General features: G+C 42.6%; 2 protein-coding genes across 3 annotated transcripts; one reads left to right on the forward strand and one right to left on the reverse strand.

Moving 5' to 3' along the window:
- Positions 1-14: 14 nt before the first annotated feature.
- mixl1 (Mix paired-like homeobox) lies at positions 15-4,322 on the reverse strand. The gene is made up of 4 exons (XM_080883532.1): positions 1,525-4,322; positions 1,183-1,403; positions 884-1,010; positions 15-714 (listed from the first exon to the last, which is right to left on the reverse strand). The coding sequence occupies exons 1-4, from the start codon at positions 1,619-1,621 to the stop codon at positions 134-136; spliced, it is 1,026 nt and encodes a 341-aa protein (XP_080739658.1). The 5' UTR covers positions 1,622-4,322; the 3' UTR covers positions 15-133.
- An 819-nt stretch (positions 4,323-5,141) lies between these two features.
- acbd3 (acyl-Coenzyme A binding domain containing 3) lies at positions 5,142-12,480 on the forward strand. 2 transcript variants are annotated; one of them, XM_080882176.1, is made up of 8 exons: positions 5,142-5,452; positions 6,837-6,978; positions 7,202-7,342; positions 7,603-7,761; positions 8,007-8,181; positions 8,921-9,164; positions 9,736-10,023; positions 12,051-12,480. In XM_080882176.1, exons 1-8 carry the CDS (start codon positions 5,185-5,187, stop codon positions 12,263-12,265), a joined length of 1,632 nt encoding a protein of 543 aa, XP_080738302.1. In that variant the 5' UTR covers positions 5,142-5,184; the 3' UTR covers positions 12,266-12,480. The 2 variants fall into 2 exon arrangements, with proteins under 2 accessions (XP_080738302.1, XP_080738303.1); XM_080882177.1 differs by having other exon boundaries at positions 9,739-10,023.
- Positions 12,481-13,022: the final 542 nt, after the last annotated feature.

Consider the following 13,022-nt stretch of genomic DNA (forward strand, 5'->3'; position numbering starts at 1 on the left):
GGTTTTGGCTTTGTTTCATTTATTAACAAACAAACAAATTCATACAAAACAAATGTCTTTTTTTTTTTTATATATAGTTTTAAAATAAATACACTCTCACACCTCTTATGATACATGTAGCTTTTGTAATGCATCACATAAAGCCACTGAAGTTTGCCATTGCTTCATTTTCCCAATCAGAATCCGAGTCGGAGAAGTCCTGCATCTTTCTGGCGGGGATCTGGGAAAAGTGATCGAATCTGTCCCCGCTGGCCCTCGCCTGCGGATACTGCATTTGGCATCTGTTGTCCTTAGATGATGATGGTGTGCTGAAGGGGTTCTGCATTGGGATGGGAGGAATCACAACTTTCATCTCTGGTCCAATGGTTTTGTTTGGTGGGAAATTGTCATACTCCACCAAAACCTTTGGAGCTTGGCTGTTGGTCATGTTGGCGTCCATGTTTGTCTGGTGCTCTCTCCTGGGATAGAGAGGGACGCTGCAGCTCGAAGTGCCAGCACTCTGCTTGTGTCGCTGCATGTGTTCTGGATTCATTCTGGCGCCCTCCTTGTCATAGATGCGGGAGGCAGATGCTTGGGCGTAGCTGCTGGGTTTGCTTGGAAGAGTGTTCCTGTGGGTGTCCTCGATGCCTTGTAGGTGCACTGTAGACCTGAAACTTTCCTCTAGTCCAAAACCACCCATCTGATGTACTTCAGCACTGTGAAGATTGTCACAAACTGCAATGGAGAGGGGGAAAAAAACAAAACTAAGCAACATGTTTTAGAATGTAGAAAAAAGAAGCCACAAACTTGAAGTTAAAACTACAATGAGTGACACTGAGCAGGCTTGACCTGATGTTAGAGTGAGGATGTGACCACAAAACTAGTGAGTAAAGCTAATAGCTACCTTTTTCCGGAGCCATCCTGTTCTGGACTTGGATAAAGGGACCAGCTGCTGGCGTGCTGCTGACCTTTGTGGACGTTGATGAGCTAACCTGGCGACGAGACTTGGCCCTTCTGTTCTGAAACCACACCTACAATTTTGGAAATCCGTTAATTCACATCTTACCACTCCATAAATCCAATTTTACCACAAGTGTGGAGTAGCGAGAGTTTCCTGTGATCTTAAGTGACTGTGTTTGCCCTTTGACCATGCAAAATAAATCAACCAATTCAACAAAGTGTGGCGTTTAAACCGGACTTCACCTGAATTCTGGACTCCGGCAGCCCAGTCAGAGCCTCCAGTCTCTCCCGTAGGAAGATGTCGGGATATTTAGTGTCGTTGTAAACTTTCTCCAGCACCTTGATTTGCTGTTGGGTGAAATTGGTCCTCTTTCTCCTGTGGGTCAGCATTGCCACGCATTTGTCCGCCCTGGGAACAGGATTTGCGGGGTTGAAGTAGTTTCCACCGTCCGGAGGTCCACATTCTGAAAAGAAGACGCAGGCGCAATTTAGTTATCATTGCGTAAGTTGAGCTCTGAGGCAGCTGTTAGGCCGGTATTTGAAAATTAACTTTTTGTTGGGGTTAATGATCCCAGAGCCACCAACCTGGATTCACGGCGTTGTTCATCTGCAGAGGCCCTTCGTGATACATGTGGAACTGGTTCGCCTCCCCGACGCGCATATTCCCCTGAACTGCAGACATCCTTTCCGCTTTATCCCCGGTGACTGACTGACTGAGCTTGAGATCCGTGCGCTCGCCGGATTTAAATCCTCCTGTGATCAAAGGTAAAGCTGTCTAGATGTGTGAATGGGTCTGCCATCGGGGCCGACCGGCACTGCAGCGGCCGTGCAGCAACTTCAGACGTCTGCGGGCCAGCAGAGGTGTGAAGCAATCACACCTGGAACGATGGTCCGGCCGCAGGTCTGTTTAAAGGAGTTTTAATGGAATCTGCACGCTCAATACACATCGCCAGAGAAAACATTTATCCGCTTTGGCATGGATGAAGCAATAATGGACCCTCAGCCTTCAAAGGGAGAAAGACGGAAACGGCAATTTCCCAAAAAAGGTGGAGGAGTTCAAAGGACTATACCAGGACGCTGTGAGAAAACAGATATAAGCGCAAGCATTAGGTTTTTATTATTATTAATCTAACTCAAAACAGGGCATGATTTAATAATTATGTATACCCAACAAGACTGGCTCTTTATACAGGTTATTCTGCATCATGCCAGCATCCCAGAGTATCCCAAAGCCTAAAAACCAACAACAACAAAAACAAAACAAAGCTGTCAATAAAATCTGAAACTGCAGAAACGACTGTTAAAAGGATGACTTCTTACACCATATAAAAACCCTTTTGTTAGATGGCAAAACATTTATTGCCATCTATAACTGCTATTGAAGAATTTTCCTGGCAGTAAACTTCATTGAAGTGAATTTGCTGTTATATGTGGCATTAGTTTTGCTTCAGTGACAGTAAGAACAACCAGTTCTGCAACAGACCTTTAGTCCAAGTATAGAGCCCTGATCTCAACCTTAAGGAGTCCTTCTAGAATGTTGTGAACTCTCAAGTCATTAAGCCTTTGCATGTTATCAGATGATGTAACCACAGACTGTGGGGCTTTTTCAAGTTTGTTTGTTTTTTTTTTTTTTAAACCTTTTAAACCCTAATAACTGACAAAATATTGAATTGTCCACATCTGTCAGGAAGGTTATAAGCTATGTTTGGAGGTAAAAGAAAGCATAGATTTTCCATGACTTGCCCCCTCACACAAGCCTTACTTTGTGGGAAATGATGCCTCCTGAGCCTTATCAGTGTCAACAAAGTGGATTTCAATACACAAACCACGGTTAAAAAGTACTTGGGAGCGAGCAGGTCTTATTGAATATGTCACCTCCGTTTGATTCAGAGGGGGGATTGGGTCAAGAGGTCAGGAAGCCCTCCCTCCCCAAAGACAGACTAAACAATTTTGTGCCTCATGCTCCACTTTTTTGCCTGCAGATTGAATTCTGCACTATGCTATGATCTGACAATGCAACAATTTCCAGATTCCTTGCAATATTTCCTCTCACAGATTTTACAGGATACAGAGCTTACTGGGTTAAGTCATCTGGGGAGTGTAGTGCAAATTTGGCAATGTGTTTGTCAGCGTTTAAAATAGAGCATGCATTGTTTACTCTTGGGGAGTACCTACAACACTCCTTGACAGGCCAAAATTTTAGGTGATTCTTCATATGTTAATCCGTACTCTTGATGGAGGTGCAGGGTCCTTTATTAATGAACATCTGCAACAATGACGGACCACCAGGGGACTCTGACATAACACATGCTCTGCTCCCTTTTTTAAATGTACTTTGATCATTTTAAGTCCATGTTTACTTGTGTGTACATATTTAATGTGTGTCTTTTTTTGTTTCCGCGGCGTAACGGTAATCTTAACCTTTTTGATCTCTGTACTTCGACACTTACTTTTGTTCAAATAGGATTTGCTTGTTGGCTAAAGCATTCACAGTTCATAGGGTGCTTTGTCTGGGGGCCCTAATGGGGTATTGCCCCTTGTGCACAGACCAGATTGCTATGCTAAAAATCTGGGTCCTCAAGTTCTTGATGTTTTGTGACATTCTTCTGATGGACCTGGAGATCATAGCATGGACAATTTATTTATTTATTGTTATTGTTTTTTTGTTTGTTTGTTTGTTTGTTTGTTTTTTTGCATTGATTTGTGATGACAAGCCATGGTAGATTAAAAATGCTAACCTAGTACAGCAACTGCATGAAAATTCCTTGCAGCTTTACCTTAGCTGTTGTGGTATGTTATATAGTTTGTTTAGTTTGGCAGCCTATGACAGACACTGGGCACTGTAATTAGATTAAAAAGCAGATCTAATTTGATTGATACTGATAAGATGTAGTTATCAGGCTGGACTACAAGCAAACACTGGACTAAATTCTTGTGGGGGATTAATACTGCTGCTCCTGTAGCCCCCAAACAAAAGCAAGTTCACACCTGGGCCGGGCCACTATACATTTACCCTGCAGACAGACAGGCAAAGTATTCTCACAGGTTTTCAGCAATGTGTTAAAATGTCACCTGTCTAATGGGCCCTTGTTATAATGTATTTCAGTACAATATTTGTGTATTTGAAGGATAATTTAAGGAGCTGGAGAGCATGTGCTCATTCAAAATGTGCATAAGTATTATCCAAAGCTTAGGCCAAGTCTTACTGTCAATGTACCTCACCTGGGCAAATGCAGCAACCATCATTAGCTAATTACAAATAAAACATCGGGGACATTAGTATAGCATAGTATATATAGTTCTTCAGGCTTTATGAAGGTTTTTTAAAGTTTTTCTTTGGACATTGCCTGCTTTTTCATTAATTTTCTGTCCAGTCCTTGTAACTGATCATTTTCAGGGGGATAGTTCTTTTTGTTTGTTTGTTAAGTCACTTTACACTGACCTGTGAATCATTCCAACATAATAAAAAGGCCCCTAAGTCAAGTATTATTGCACTATTCCCAAAGAACTATTAACCGAAAATATGGCATATTCCAGCATGGTGTGCAGTGTGTTTTGAAAACTAAAAAACAAAACAAAACTGGGAAGCATCCGATTGGCAATGGCTTTTTCAGCATGATGATCCCAAACACACTGCCAGTGCAGTAAAAAGCATACCCGGATAGCTCCTCACATCCAAAGAAGAGATCTGAATGTTCCTCAAGAAGCCTGGAGAACTATTCCCAAAGACTTTTTAAAGACATTCCAAGAAAGCTTGACAAAGTGAGTTCAAAATGTGTTGAAGAATAGGGATGATCATACCGGTTATTGACATTGATAGATTGTATATTTATTTTGAACATGTTGAAAAAGTACAACAACATAGAATTAAAAGAGACAAATAAACAAAGCAAAACAAAAGGAAAACGAGCAACCACAACTACAAATAACCTTCATGTTCAAAAAGGAGCAGGAAGAAGCATAAGCTTATAAAATCGTTATATGGAAAACATGGAAAATCGATTAAAAAAAAGACAATTTATCCATTGCATATTTTAAAATACATGTTCATTTTTATATGTGTCCGTTAGTGTACGTGACGGTTAATAAAATGCTGGGGGGGGGGTTGTTTGTTTTTGGGCAAGTCTTTTTATCTGTTGGTAAGACCTCGTCATTATTTACATCGGTGAGGGGAGAGAAAACAACCGGAACTTCCGCTAGATTGAAACGGAAGTAGGTACGTGGCTGCTTCAGCTGACGGTCTACATGATGGCGACAGAGGTTCAGAGCGGCGACCTCGACAGCGCTACTTCTAGCCGGCTCGAAGTTTCCATCGATGGCCTCACCCTCACTCCGGACCCGGAGGGCGAGCAGAGCCAGGCCGAAGAACCGGAGTCCATACCCACGGAACCCAGCACAGATAAGCCGGGCGGCGCTGAAGGCGAAGATGGAGAGACTGCCAAATGTGCGATAGAGAGGAAATGGGGCTTTCCTCTGCTGGAGCTGTACGGAATGGCCCTTAAATTTTTTAAAGGTACTTCATGTTTGTTTCAATCGCCAAGCGGTGAGAAAGCTGCTCGAACAGTTTAAAGTGTGGCGCTCGCTGGTTCAGGCTAGCAGGTTGCTAGCATTAGCTGCTAGCTGTCACCACCGGGACTGGTGCTACTGCTGTCAGCCTCGGTGTTACATTAGCTTCACGGCTAACTAGTATCTAACGCTGCTGGCCGTTAAAGGGTAAAACAACCACGGCACTTGTGAGTGGCCCCTTTGTGTCAGCTGATTTGCCACTGTTGTCTCCTTTCTGGGTTTTTGTCTTTGCACCAAAGAGGAGTGACTATACTTATTACCAGTTTGCATATTTCTATGCATGCTTCCTCCACCAAACGAGGAAGATTTCCATTCCAATTGAATGACAGCTTGTTCTGGGATGTGTTCAGGAGCTTTTAAACACGCTCTCCCTCTGCTGTGACTGAAGCGGGACTGCATCAGGTGGCAGCTGCCCTCAAAGATTTTTCCTCCCAAAGTACTCAATGACAAGTTCCTGCTGTGCTGGAGGAATTATTATTCTGAGGATACAACTGCTGCATAGTTTTAGCTCGCCGCCCCTAAAAGCAGTTAACCACGTTTTCAGTCTATGGGGGGGTTTATGTGACGGCTTGACTGTTTTTACACCTGCCCTTTCATATCACTCCTATGTTGCTACTACTTGTAGTACTACTTTTATGTGTGCTCTGGGAGCCATTTTTAGGCCTTCTGGACATGCTGGGGTGGATTTAAAGCATATTGAAATACCCTAAGTAGTTGAATAATTGGAAAAGAAATTGTGATATGTGTGGCTATATTCTGCAGCCTGACCATTCTAGCTAGTTCTATATGTCTGCTTTACAAAAAGCCACAAATCCTGCAAAATACTGTGTCCATACTTTCCAGTCATCGTACACAAGTGTAAGCTGCATTGAACACTGGGCATTTGTGCTGTTTGTATTATGGCAGAACACTTGTGATGACTGTGCAAACAGGTCGGGGCCTGGCTGCCACTCTGTGTGATAGTAATCTGGGCTTTGTATCCTTGTCAGTGTGTCAGACAGGGTTAGGTCTACTTGCTCAACTTGCTCAACTCAGCTGCCTAAATCTCCCTTTTGCCTCACCTTAAATCAAGCTTTAGGTATGACTAATGTCATCTCAGTGTTTCATTCTTAATGATTTTAACCACAAAGAAGCTTGAAAAGTTTAGAGTGGGAGAGCACAGTTAGGAGTAATTATCTGCGCTTTACAGTCTTGGCACAAGAACATAACACTCCTGTACGTGGGAGTTTTTACTACCTTGTTGTGCACACAAGCTGCACTGTAGTATTCACTGCAGGTGGACATTAACAGGATTGCCTGCAAACTCATTGCTTCCACTTTGCTGCCTTCAGATAAAGATGGAAAGGCCTTCCACCCGACCTATGAGGAGAAGCTTCGATTGGTGGCTCTGCACAAACAGGTGTTACTCGGTCCTTACAATCCCGATGCTTCACCAGAGGTCGGCTTCTTTGATGTCCTGGGCAACGACCGCAGGTAACACCAGCTTGTGTGTGTGTGTGTGTTCATGCATGTGACCTTTGGATTGTAGTGGACATCTCAGTGATTTTTGCTTTGTATCAGGAAATACACACTCGTGCATTTTTACTCATTAACAGTTTGAAATGGATTCAGACAATGGGTGAAAATCATCCTGTTCAGAATGAAATTTTAAAAAAATAATGCACCTATTATTGTCTACACCTTGACCTGTGTGCAGGAAAGAGTGGGCTTCACTGGGTAACATGGAGAAGGACGATGCCATGGTGGAGTTTGTCAAGCTACTTAACAAATGCTGTAACCTCTTTGCCCCATACGTCACATCACACAAGATCGAAAGGGAGGAGCAGGAGAGGAAAAGGTGGGAGGATCAGCTTCTTTGTCCAAGGGACATTCATCTGCTAGTGTGTCTTAAATTTAGTTTCTACCTCAATTTGCTCTCTATTTATCTAGAAAAGCTGGAAAGCTGTGGTTAGTTTGGGTGGATAGGTTATACAGTATTTGACCTTGTTAGAATGTCGTGATATTCATGTATATTTCACAGTTTGGGCTTTTGTTTGCATGTAAATTATGCATTTTTATCCATTTACATTATTTAAATCATTCAATTCTCTTCTTCAGGAGAGAAGAAGAAGAGCGTCTAAGGCGGGAAGAGGAAGAAAGGGAGCGACAGAGGCTGGAGGAAGAGAGACGGAGGCTTGAGGAGGAGGAAAGGCTTAGAAGAGAGGAAGAAGAAAGGAGGCAGGCAGAAGAGGAGAGGCTACGGATTGAGCAGCAGAAGTATGTGTGGTGTTTGTTGTTTCTTTTTTAATTTTATATATAAGCATTCCTCTCCTTTTGTATTTAAATCTGTATGCTTTTTTTTTTTTTTAAATCACTTTTTATTTCCACGTATTTTGTGAGACCGAAAACAAGGGTTAGTCCTGTGCTGACACTTGGCCCAAAGATGAAAATCTCACTACAAATCTGTCTGACTTCCTGTTGTTTTCCTGTATTTCCATTGTCATTCATTTTAATGTAACCAGACAACAGATAATGGCAGCATTAAATGCGCAGACAGCGGTGCAGTTCCAACAGTATGCTGCTCAGCAGTACCCAAACAGCCCTGAGCAGCAGATGAGCCTCATCCGTCAGCTGCAGGAGCAGCACTATCAGCAGTACATGCAGCAGCTCTACCAGGTCCAGCTGGCCCAGCAACAGGTAGGATGCAGAATCTCAACATAACATAGACTTTTCACTGATTGAGTTTTATTGTTCAATATATAGGATTTGCAGTTAATGTGGGAGTACTTAGAATAGATTAGAAGGATTGCCTGCAGGTCTTTCTTTGGCCCCAAATTCAATCTGATCAGTTGACCCCTGAGATTAGTCCCTTAATTAACTCTTCATTATCTGACTGAAAGGAATGTGTGTCAGAGCCTAGCAGCTGTATTATCTAGGATAGATTTAGTGTAGAAATCCCTTGCTAATAATTAGCCTTCCAAACTGGGTGGTATATGTCTTGACAGCACACACCTTTATTCATGTCCTCTTTAATATCCTGACTGATGCATAAAACCTTCCTGTAAGACATCGGCCTCCCTTTAGAGTCCTTCCAGCTCAAGTGAACTGTTAAATTGCAAAGGAGTTATTGAAAAATAGCCAAAAATGTTTTAAACCTTTTGACTTGAATTACTTTATTTTATACCATTTTTAACAGCCAGGTGTGGTAAACAAAAACCTCAAACAAAGACTAAGATGAAAAATCCCTGAGCAAATCAGTTGTTCAAAAGTCTAGCCCTAGGTCTACTCGTATGCAGCAAAGCTGAAAAACAGACCCTTCGGTTTTCGAGATGTATAGGATGTTGCCAGAAGATGGAAATTTAATTGTTAATAATCTTATCCAACCCTAACACAGCCCTGGTGAAACTAGATTGTTGGTTTCTCTTTCTCATCCTAGGCGGCCTTACAGAAGCAGCAGCAGTCTGATTCAATGGTGCAGGGCACCCTAGAATCTAGCAGCTTCCACACAGGTGAACCCATCCCCGCATCCTCAGCCGGACCATTGTGTGCTGCTTCACCACAGACTGGAGAAGAAGCTCCAACAATCAATGGAGGCCAGTCAGACTCTTACTCAGAAAGTATGGATCGGGAGCCAGAGCCTGAACCGGCAGAAGAGGTCTCAGAGAATGGACCTTTATTAGGTTGGTGGGCTGCTCTATATCCATCTCAAAATAAAAGCATGAAATATTGGAGCGGCTAATGACTAGGGGTCAGACAGGGTAAGCTCTCTGTCAGAGCAGTGAAGCGGTCTGCCAAGCTTGAAACCTGATGCTTATCTGCTGTGCCCTTGTTGATGTAACCTGGAGGGCAGAAGAGCTGGAACAAGTGACACACAATAATGTGTTGGTTTAGGTTTCCTCCAGTCACATATTCCGCTTACAGGAGTAAAAGACATCACAGTAGATATGCAAAAGTCCTTGGTGTGAATCCAAAACACATATCCCTTTCCAAATGACTTCCTTCTTCCTGTTCAGTGGAATGATAAATAAAGCTGGGGTAGCTGTGCCTGCAAAAACAAATCTTTGCTATTATGCACATGGATTCTGGTTTTCTCTGATCGTTCTGAGACACACAGGTTTCCTCCAAGTTGAGCTTGTTTGGGATTCGGTCTGCATATGCTGGAAGGGAATCGCTTATTAGGGAATGCACTGTTTGTTTTGTAAGAAATCTGGTAGAAAATAGATAATGTCTTCTCTTTCCTTTTGATTGCAGCAGAATCCCCACCAGTCATAGCTGCTCCTTCCATGTGGACACGGCCACAGATCAAGGACTTCAAGGAGAAAATCCGTCAGGACGCAGACAGCGTGATCACGGTGGGGCGCGGCGAGGTGGTGACGGTGCGTGTTCCCACTCATGAAGACGGCTCGTACCTGTTCTGGGAGTTTGCTACAGACTATTACGACATCGGCTTTGGGGTCTTCTTCGAGTGGACGGACGCAGCCTCTGCTTCAGTCAGCGTGCACGTGTCAGAGTCCAGTGAAGAGGATGAAGATGATGAAGGTGAGGGTAGTTTTTTTTTTTTTTTACTTGCTGTACTTAAACACATTCCTTATTATTATGTAAACAGCAGTTATGCATTACAGCCTTGAGGCTTCTCACTTAATCATACCATGATTGGTTTGGTTAATTATTCATGCTGGATGCCCCCATACAACCCCTACAATGATTTGTTCTCCCCCCAGGATCGAACCAGGGTTAGGCGGCTGTGTCAACCACTACTGTGACTGTTTCCTTTCACTGTTGGGTATAAGCCGTACAGCTGTTTTTGGTTTTTATATATAATATATAGGGAATTTAAATAGTGAATTATATTTATATAGTTTTACTAGTGGCAACACTTAAACTCTTATTTTGAAAGTTTAGTTGCCTCTAACCAGTTAGCCCTGACTGTTCCCCTCCTGTATTTTCCCTGCTGATTGGCTTGTTGGTCAGGTTGATCATCCCTCTCCAAAAAGCACTTTGTCCCACCGTTAATGGTGCTCCAGTTCCAGTATCTTGGACTGTAGCTGGCGATGGTGGTCATCCTTTTGCTTAAGAGAACTACCGTCAGTTCAAATGCTTGTCATATCAGAATAAGCTGAGAACTGGTTAACTGTGTGTGACACTACGGCTACGTTCACACTGCATGCGAAAGCGCATCAAATTGGACTTTTTTGACCCATATCCGATCATGGTATGACAGTGTGAACGGCACAAATCCAATATTTTCAAATCCGATCTGGGTCACTTTCGTATGTGGTACTGAATGCGAGACATATCTGATGTTTCAGAAAGCGACTGCTGTTTGAATGGTCATGTTGCATTAAATCCGTCTTTTACGTCACTGACACAAGACAGACGCCAAGTATCAGCGCTGGAGAATCGCGAATGCTTCGTGGCCATCCCGTGTAGATGTTAGTGAAACTGTTGGGAAGACAGCATTGGAAAAACGTGAACATTTTATTCGTACTGTATAATCTGCAGATTCTGACAGAAATCTGTAACTATCCTTTGAAGCACCGCTCCTCTCTAAAACAGCAATAAGGATAATTATTAGGCCATATGTAAATAACAAAATAGCTTTATAACTTAAAGCAAAATTGGGAAACGTAAGACCCGAAACAAGTCTTTATATTAAGGGCCATCAGTCAAATAATACTGTTTGGTCTGGATCTAAACAGAGGGCGTTGTGTGTGACGTCTTCTTTTGCGCATGCGGGCCGCTTTGAGGGTTCACACTAGAGCGCGTTTGCGGTCACATTTTATTTGTAATGTGAACAAGCAGACAAAAAAAATTGGATTTGATCAAAAAATCGGAATTGAGCATTAAGACCTGCAGTGTGAACGTAGCCTACTGCTGCCCTCTGCACAACAGAACGGTGGAGTCGGTCCACAGAACGAGAGACATGCGATTATATCACTTAGTGCCAAGTTATTTGTTACAAAACTACTGGGAAAATAAAATATTTGCTAAGAAATTAAAAAAAAAAAGTGTCTGTCATGATGCTCATGCACTTCTGTACATGTACACACAAAGTCTGCATGAAGGCTGTCAATGCTCTAATTAGTGTTGTCTTGTGCTTTATTTCTGTGGCTTCAGTTATAAGCCCGTTTGAGAGATTAGTAACTAGTTTTCCATTAATATTTTATTCTTATCCTACACTTATAATTAATTATCCACTGACTCTTGCCATTGTAACAAAAGTCCTGCCTATCTTTTGTCATATAAAGGAAAGCATATGACTGAATACTGGCAGTCAAATTATTGAACAACATTCACTTTTTTAAATAATATTGATATTGTGCTGTTCTCACAGTCCAATTAAATGTTTGGATGCTTTGTCACCTTTAAGTTCTAGTGTTTTCTTTACCTCTCACACTAACCTGTAAGGAATACCCACTGTTGGGCTCATTTCTTGGAATGTAATGCAAAAATCATACAGCACAAAATGTATTTTTGTTTGCGCAAATAATGCATTGGTGGTTTTTTTTGTTTTTGTTTTGTTTTTGTGTTTTTGTTTATGTTTTGTTTTGTTTTTTTACCTGCAGGCGAGCCAACCAGTGAGGAAGAGAAGGCCAAGAAGGAGGCAGGGAAGCCTCAGGTGGATGAGATTGTACCGGTTTACCGGAGGGACTGTCATGAGGAGGTGTACGCCGGCAGCCACCAGTACCCAGGTCGCGGAGTCTACCTGCTCAAGTTCGACAACTCCTATTCACTCTGGCGCTCCAAGAGTGTTTACTACAGAGTCTACTACACCAGATAAGCCTGAATACAGACACAAGGGGAGCCAAGGAGTGTGTATGTTCGTATATATAAATATATGTATGTACGCGTGTGTGTGTTTGTGAGGGGGGGGAGGGTGAAGATTTGTGTGAAGGCAGCCTGTATTTGTGTGTATGTGTGCGTGTGTGTGAAGGAGGAAACTACCAGATTAATTCTGGATTAAACCATCAGAGGGAGACAAAGAGACACATCTGGAGACTCGACTAATATGTATTTACTGTATGTGTACGCGTGACCCAAGATGCACCCATGCTAGATCCCGTTATCGAGCCCTTGGAAGAGGAGTGCGTATACCCGTTGTATATTCACCACCTGTCATTGCTGCATTCACACCAAGCTGTAGGACTTTGCTCTCATGATATATTTCACCAGTTTCCTCCCCTGGGCTCCACTTAAGTCACCAAAGCCCGGCCCAGCACTGTCCAACACTGTGGCGTTGTGGCTGCTTGTGCTCCAAGTGATGCTATCATAACCACAAATGGAAACTTGGCGGCTCCACGAGCCTATGTTTCCCTTTCTTTCTTTTCTTTTTCTGTTTGTTTGTTTGTTTGCTTTTGAGTGGAAAAGGTGGTTGTTTATCCCAAAAGTACACAGAGGACAATGTTAGAAATCAATTTATTATTAAAGATGTGCTTCATAACACTATGCCTTTTACTCAGAGATCGTCTGGTCTTTGCCAATTGTGTTCTCACTCATTTAAACAGCCCGGGTTCTCAAACCTGCTCATCCTTTTTGTT

Source organism: Rhamphochromis sp. 'chilingali', assembly GCF_963969265.1.
Source record: "Rhamphochromis sp. 'chilingali' genome assembly, chromosome: 5".
Classification (NCBI taxonomy): domain Eukaryota; kingdom Metazoa; phylum Chordata; class Actinopteri; order Cichliformes; family Cichlidae; genus Rhamphochromis; species Rhamphochromis sp. 'chilingali'.

Bases quoted from the DNA above. Each gene is read 5' to 3' on its own strand.
- acbd3 (XM_080882176.1), top strand. From the start codon at position 5,185: ATGATGGCGACAGAGGTTCAGAGCGGCGACCTCGACAGCGCTACTTCT. The intron at 6,979-7,201 runs GTAACACCAGCT...ACCTGTGTGCAG, and splicing joins GTCCTGGGCAACGACCGCAG to GAAAGAGTGGGCTTCACTGG. The intron at 10,024-12,050 runs GTGAGGGTAGTT...TTTTACCTGCAG, and splicing joins AGAGGATGAAGATGATGAAG to GCGAGCCAACCAGTGAGGAA.
- mixl1 (XM_080883532.1), bottom strand. From the start codon at position 1,621: ATGTCTGCAGTTCAGGGGAATATGCGCGTCGGGGAGGCGAACCAGTTC. The intron at 1,404-1,524 runs GTTGGTGGCTCT...TCTTCTTTTCAG, and splicing joins GAACAACGCCGTGAATCCAG to AATGTGGACCTCCGGACGGT. The intron at 1,011-1,182 runs GTGAAGTCCGGT...CCAAAATTGTAG, and splicing joins TGCCGGAGTCCAGAATTCAG to GTGTGGTTTCAGAACAGAAG.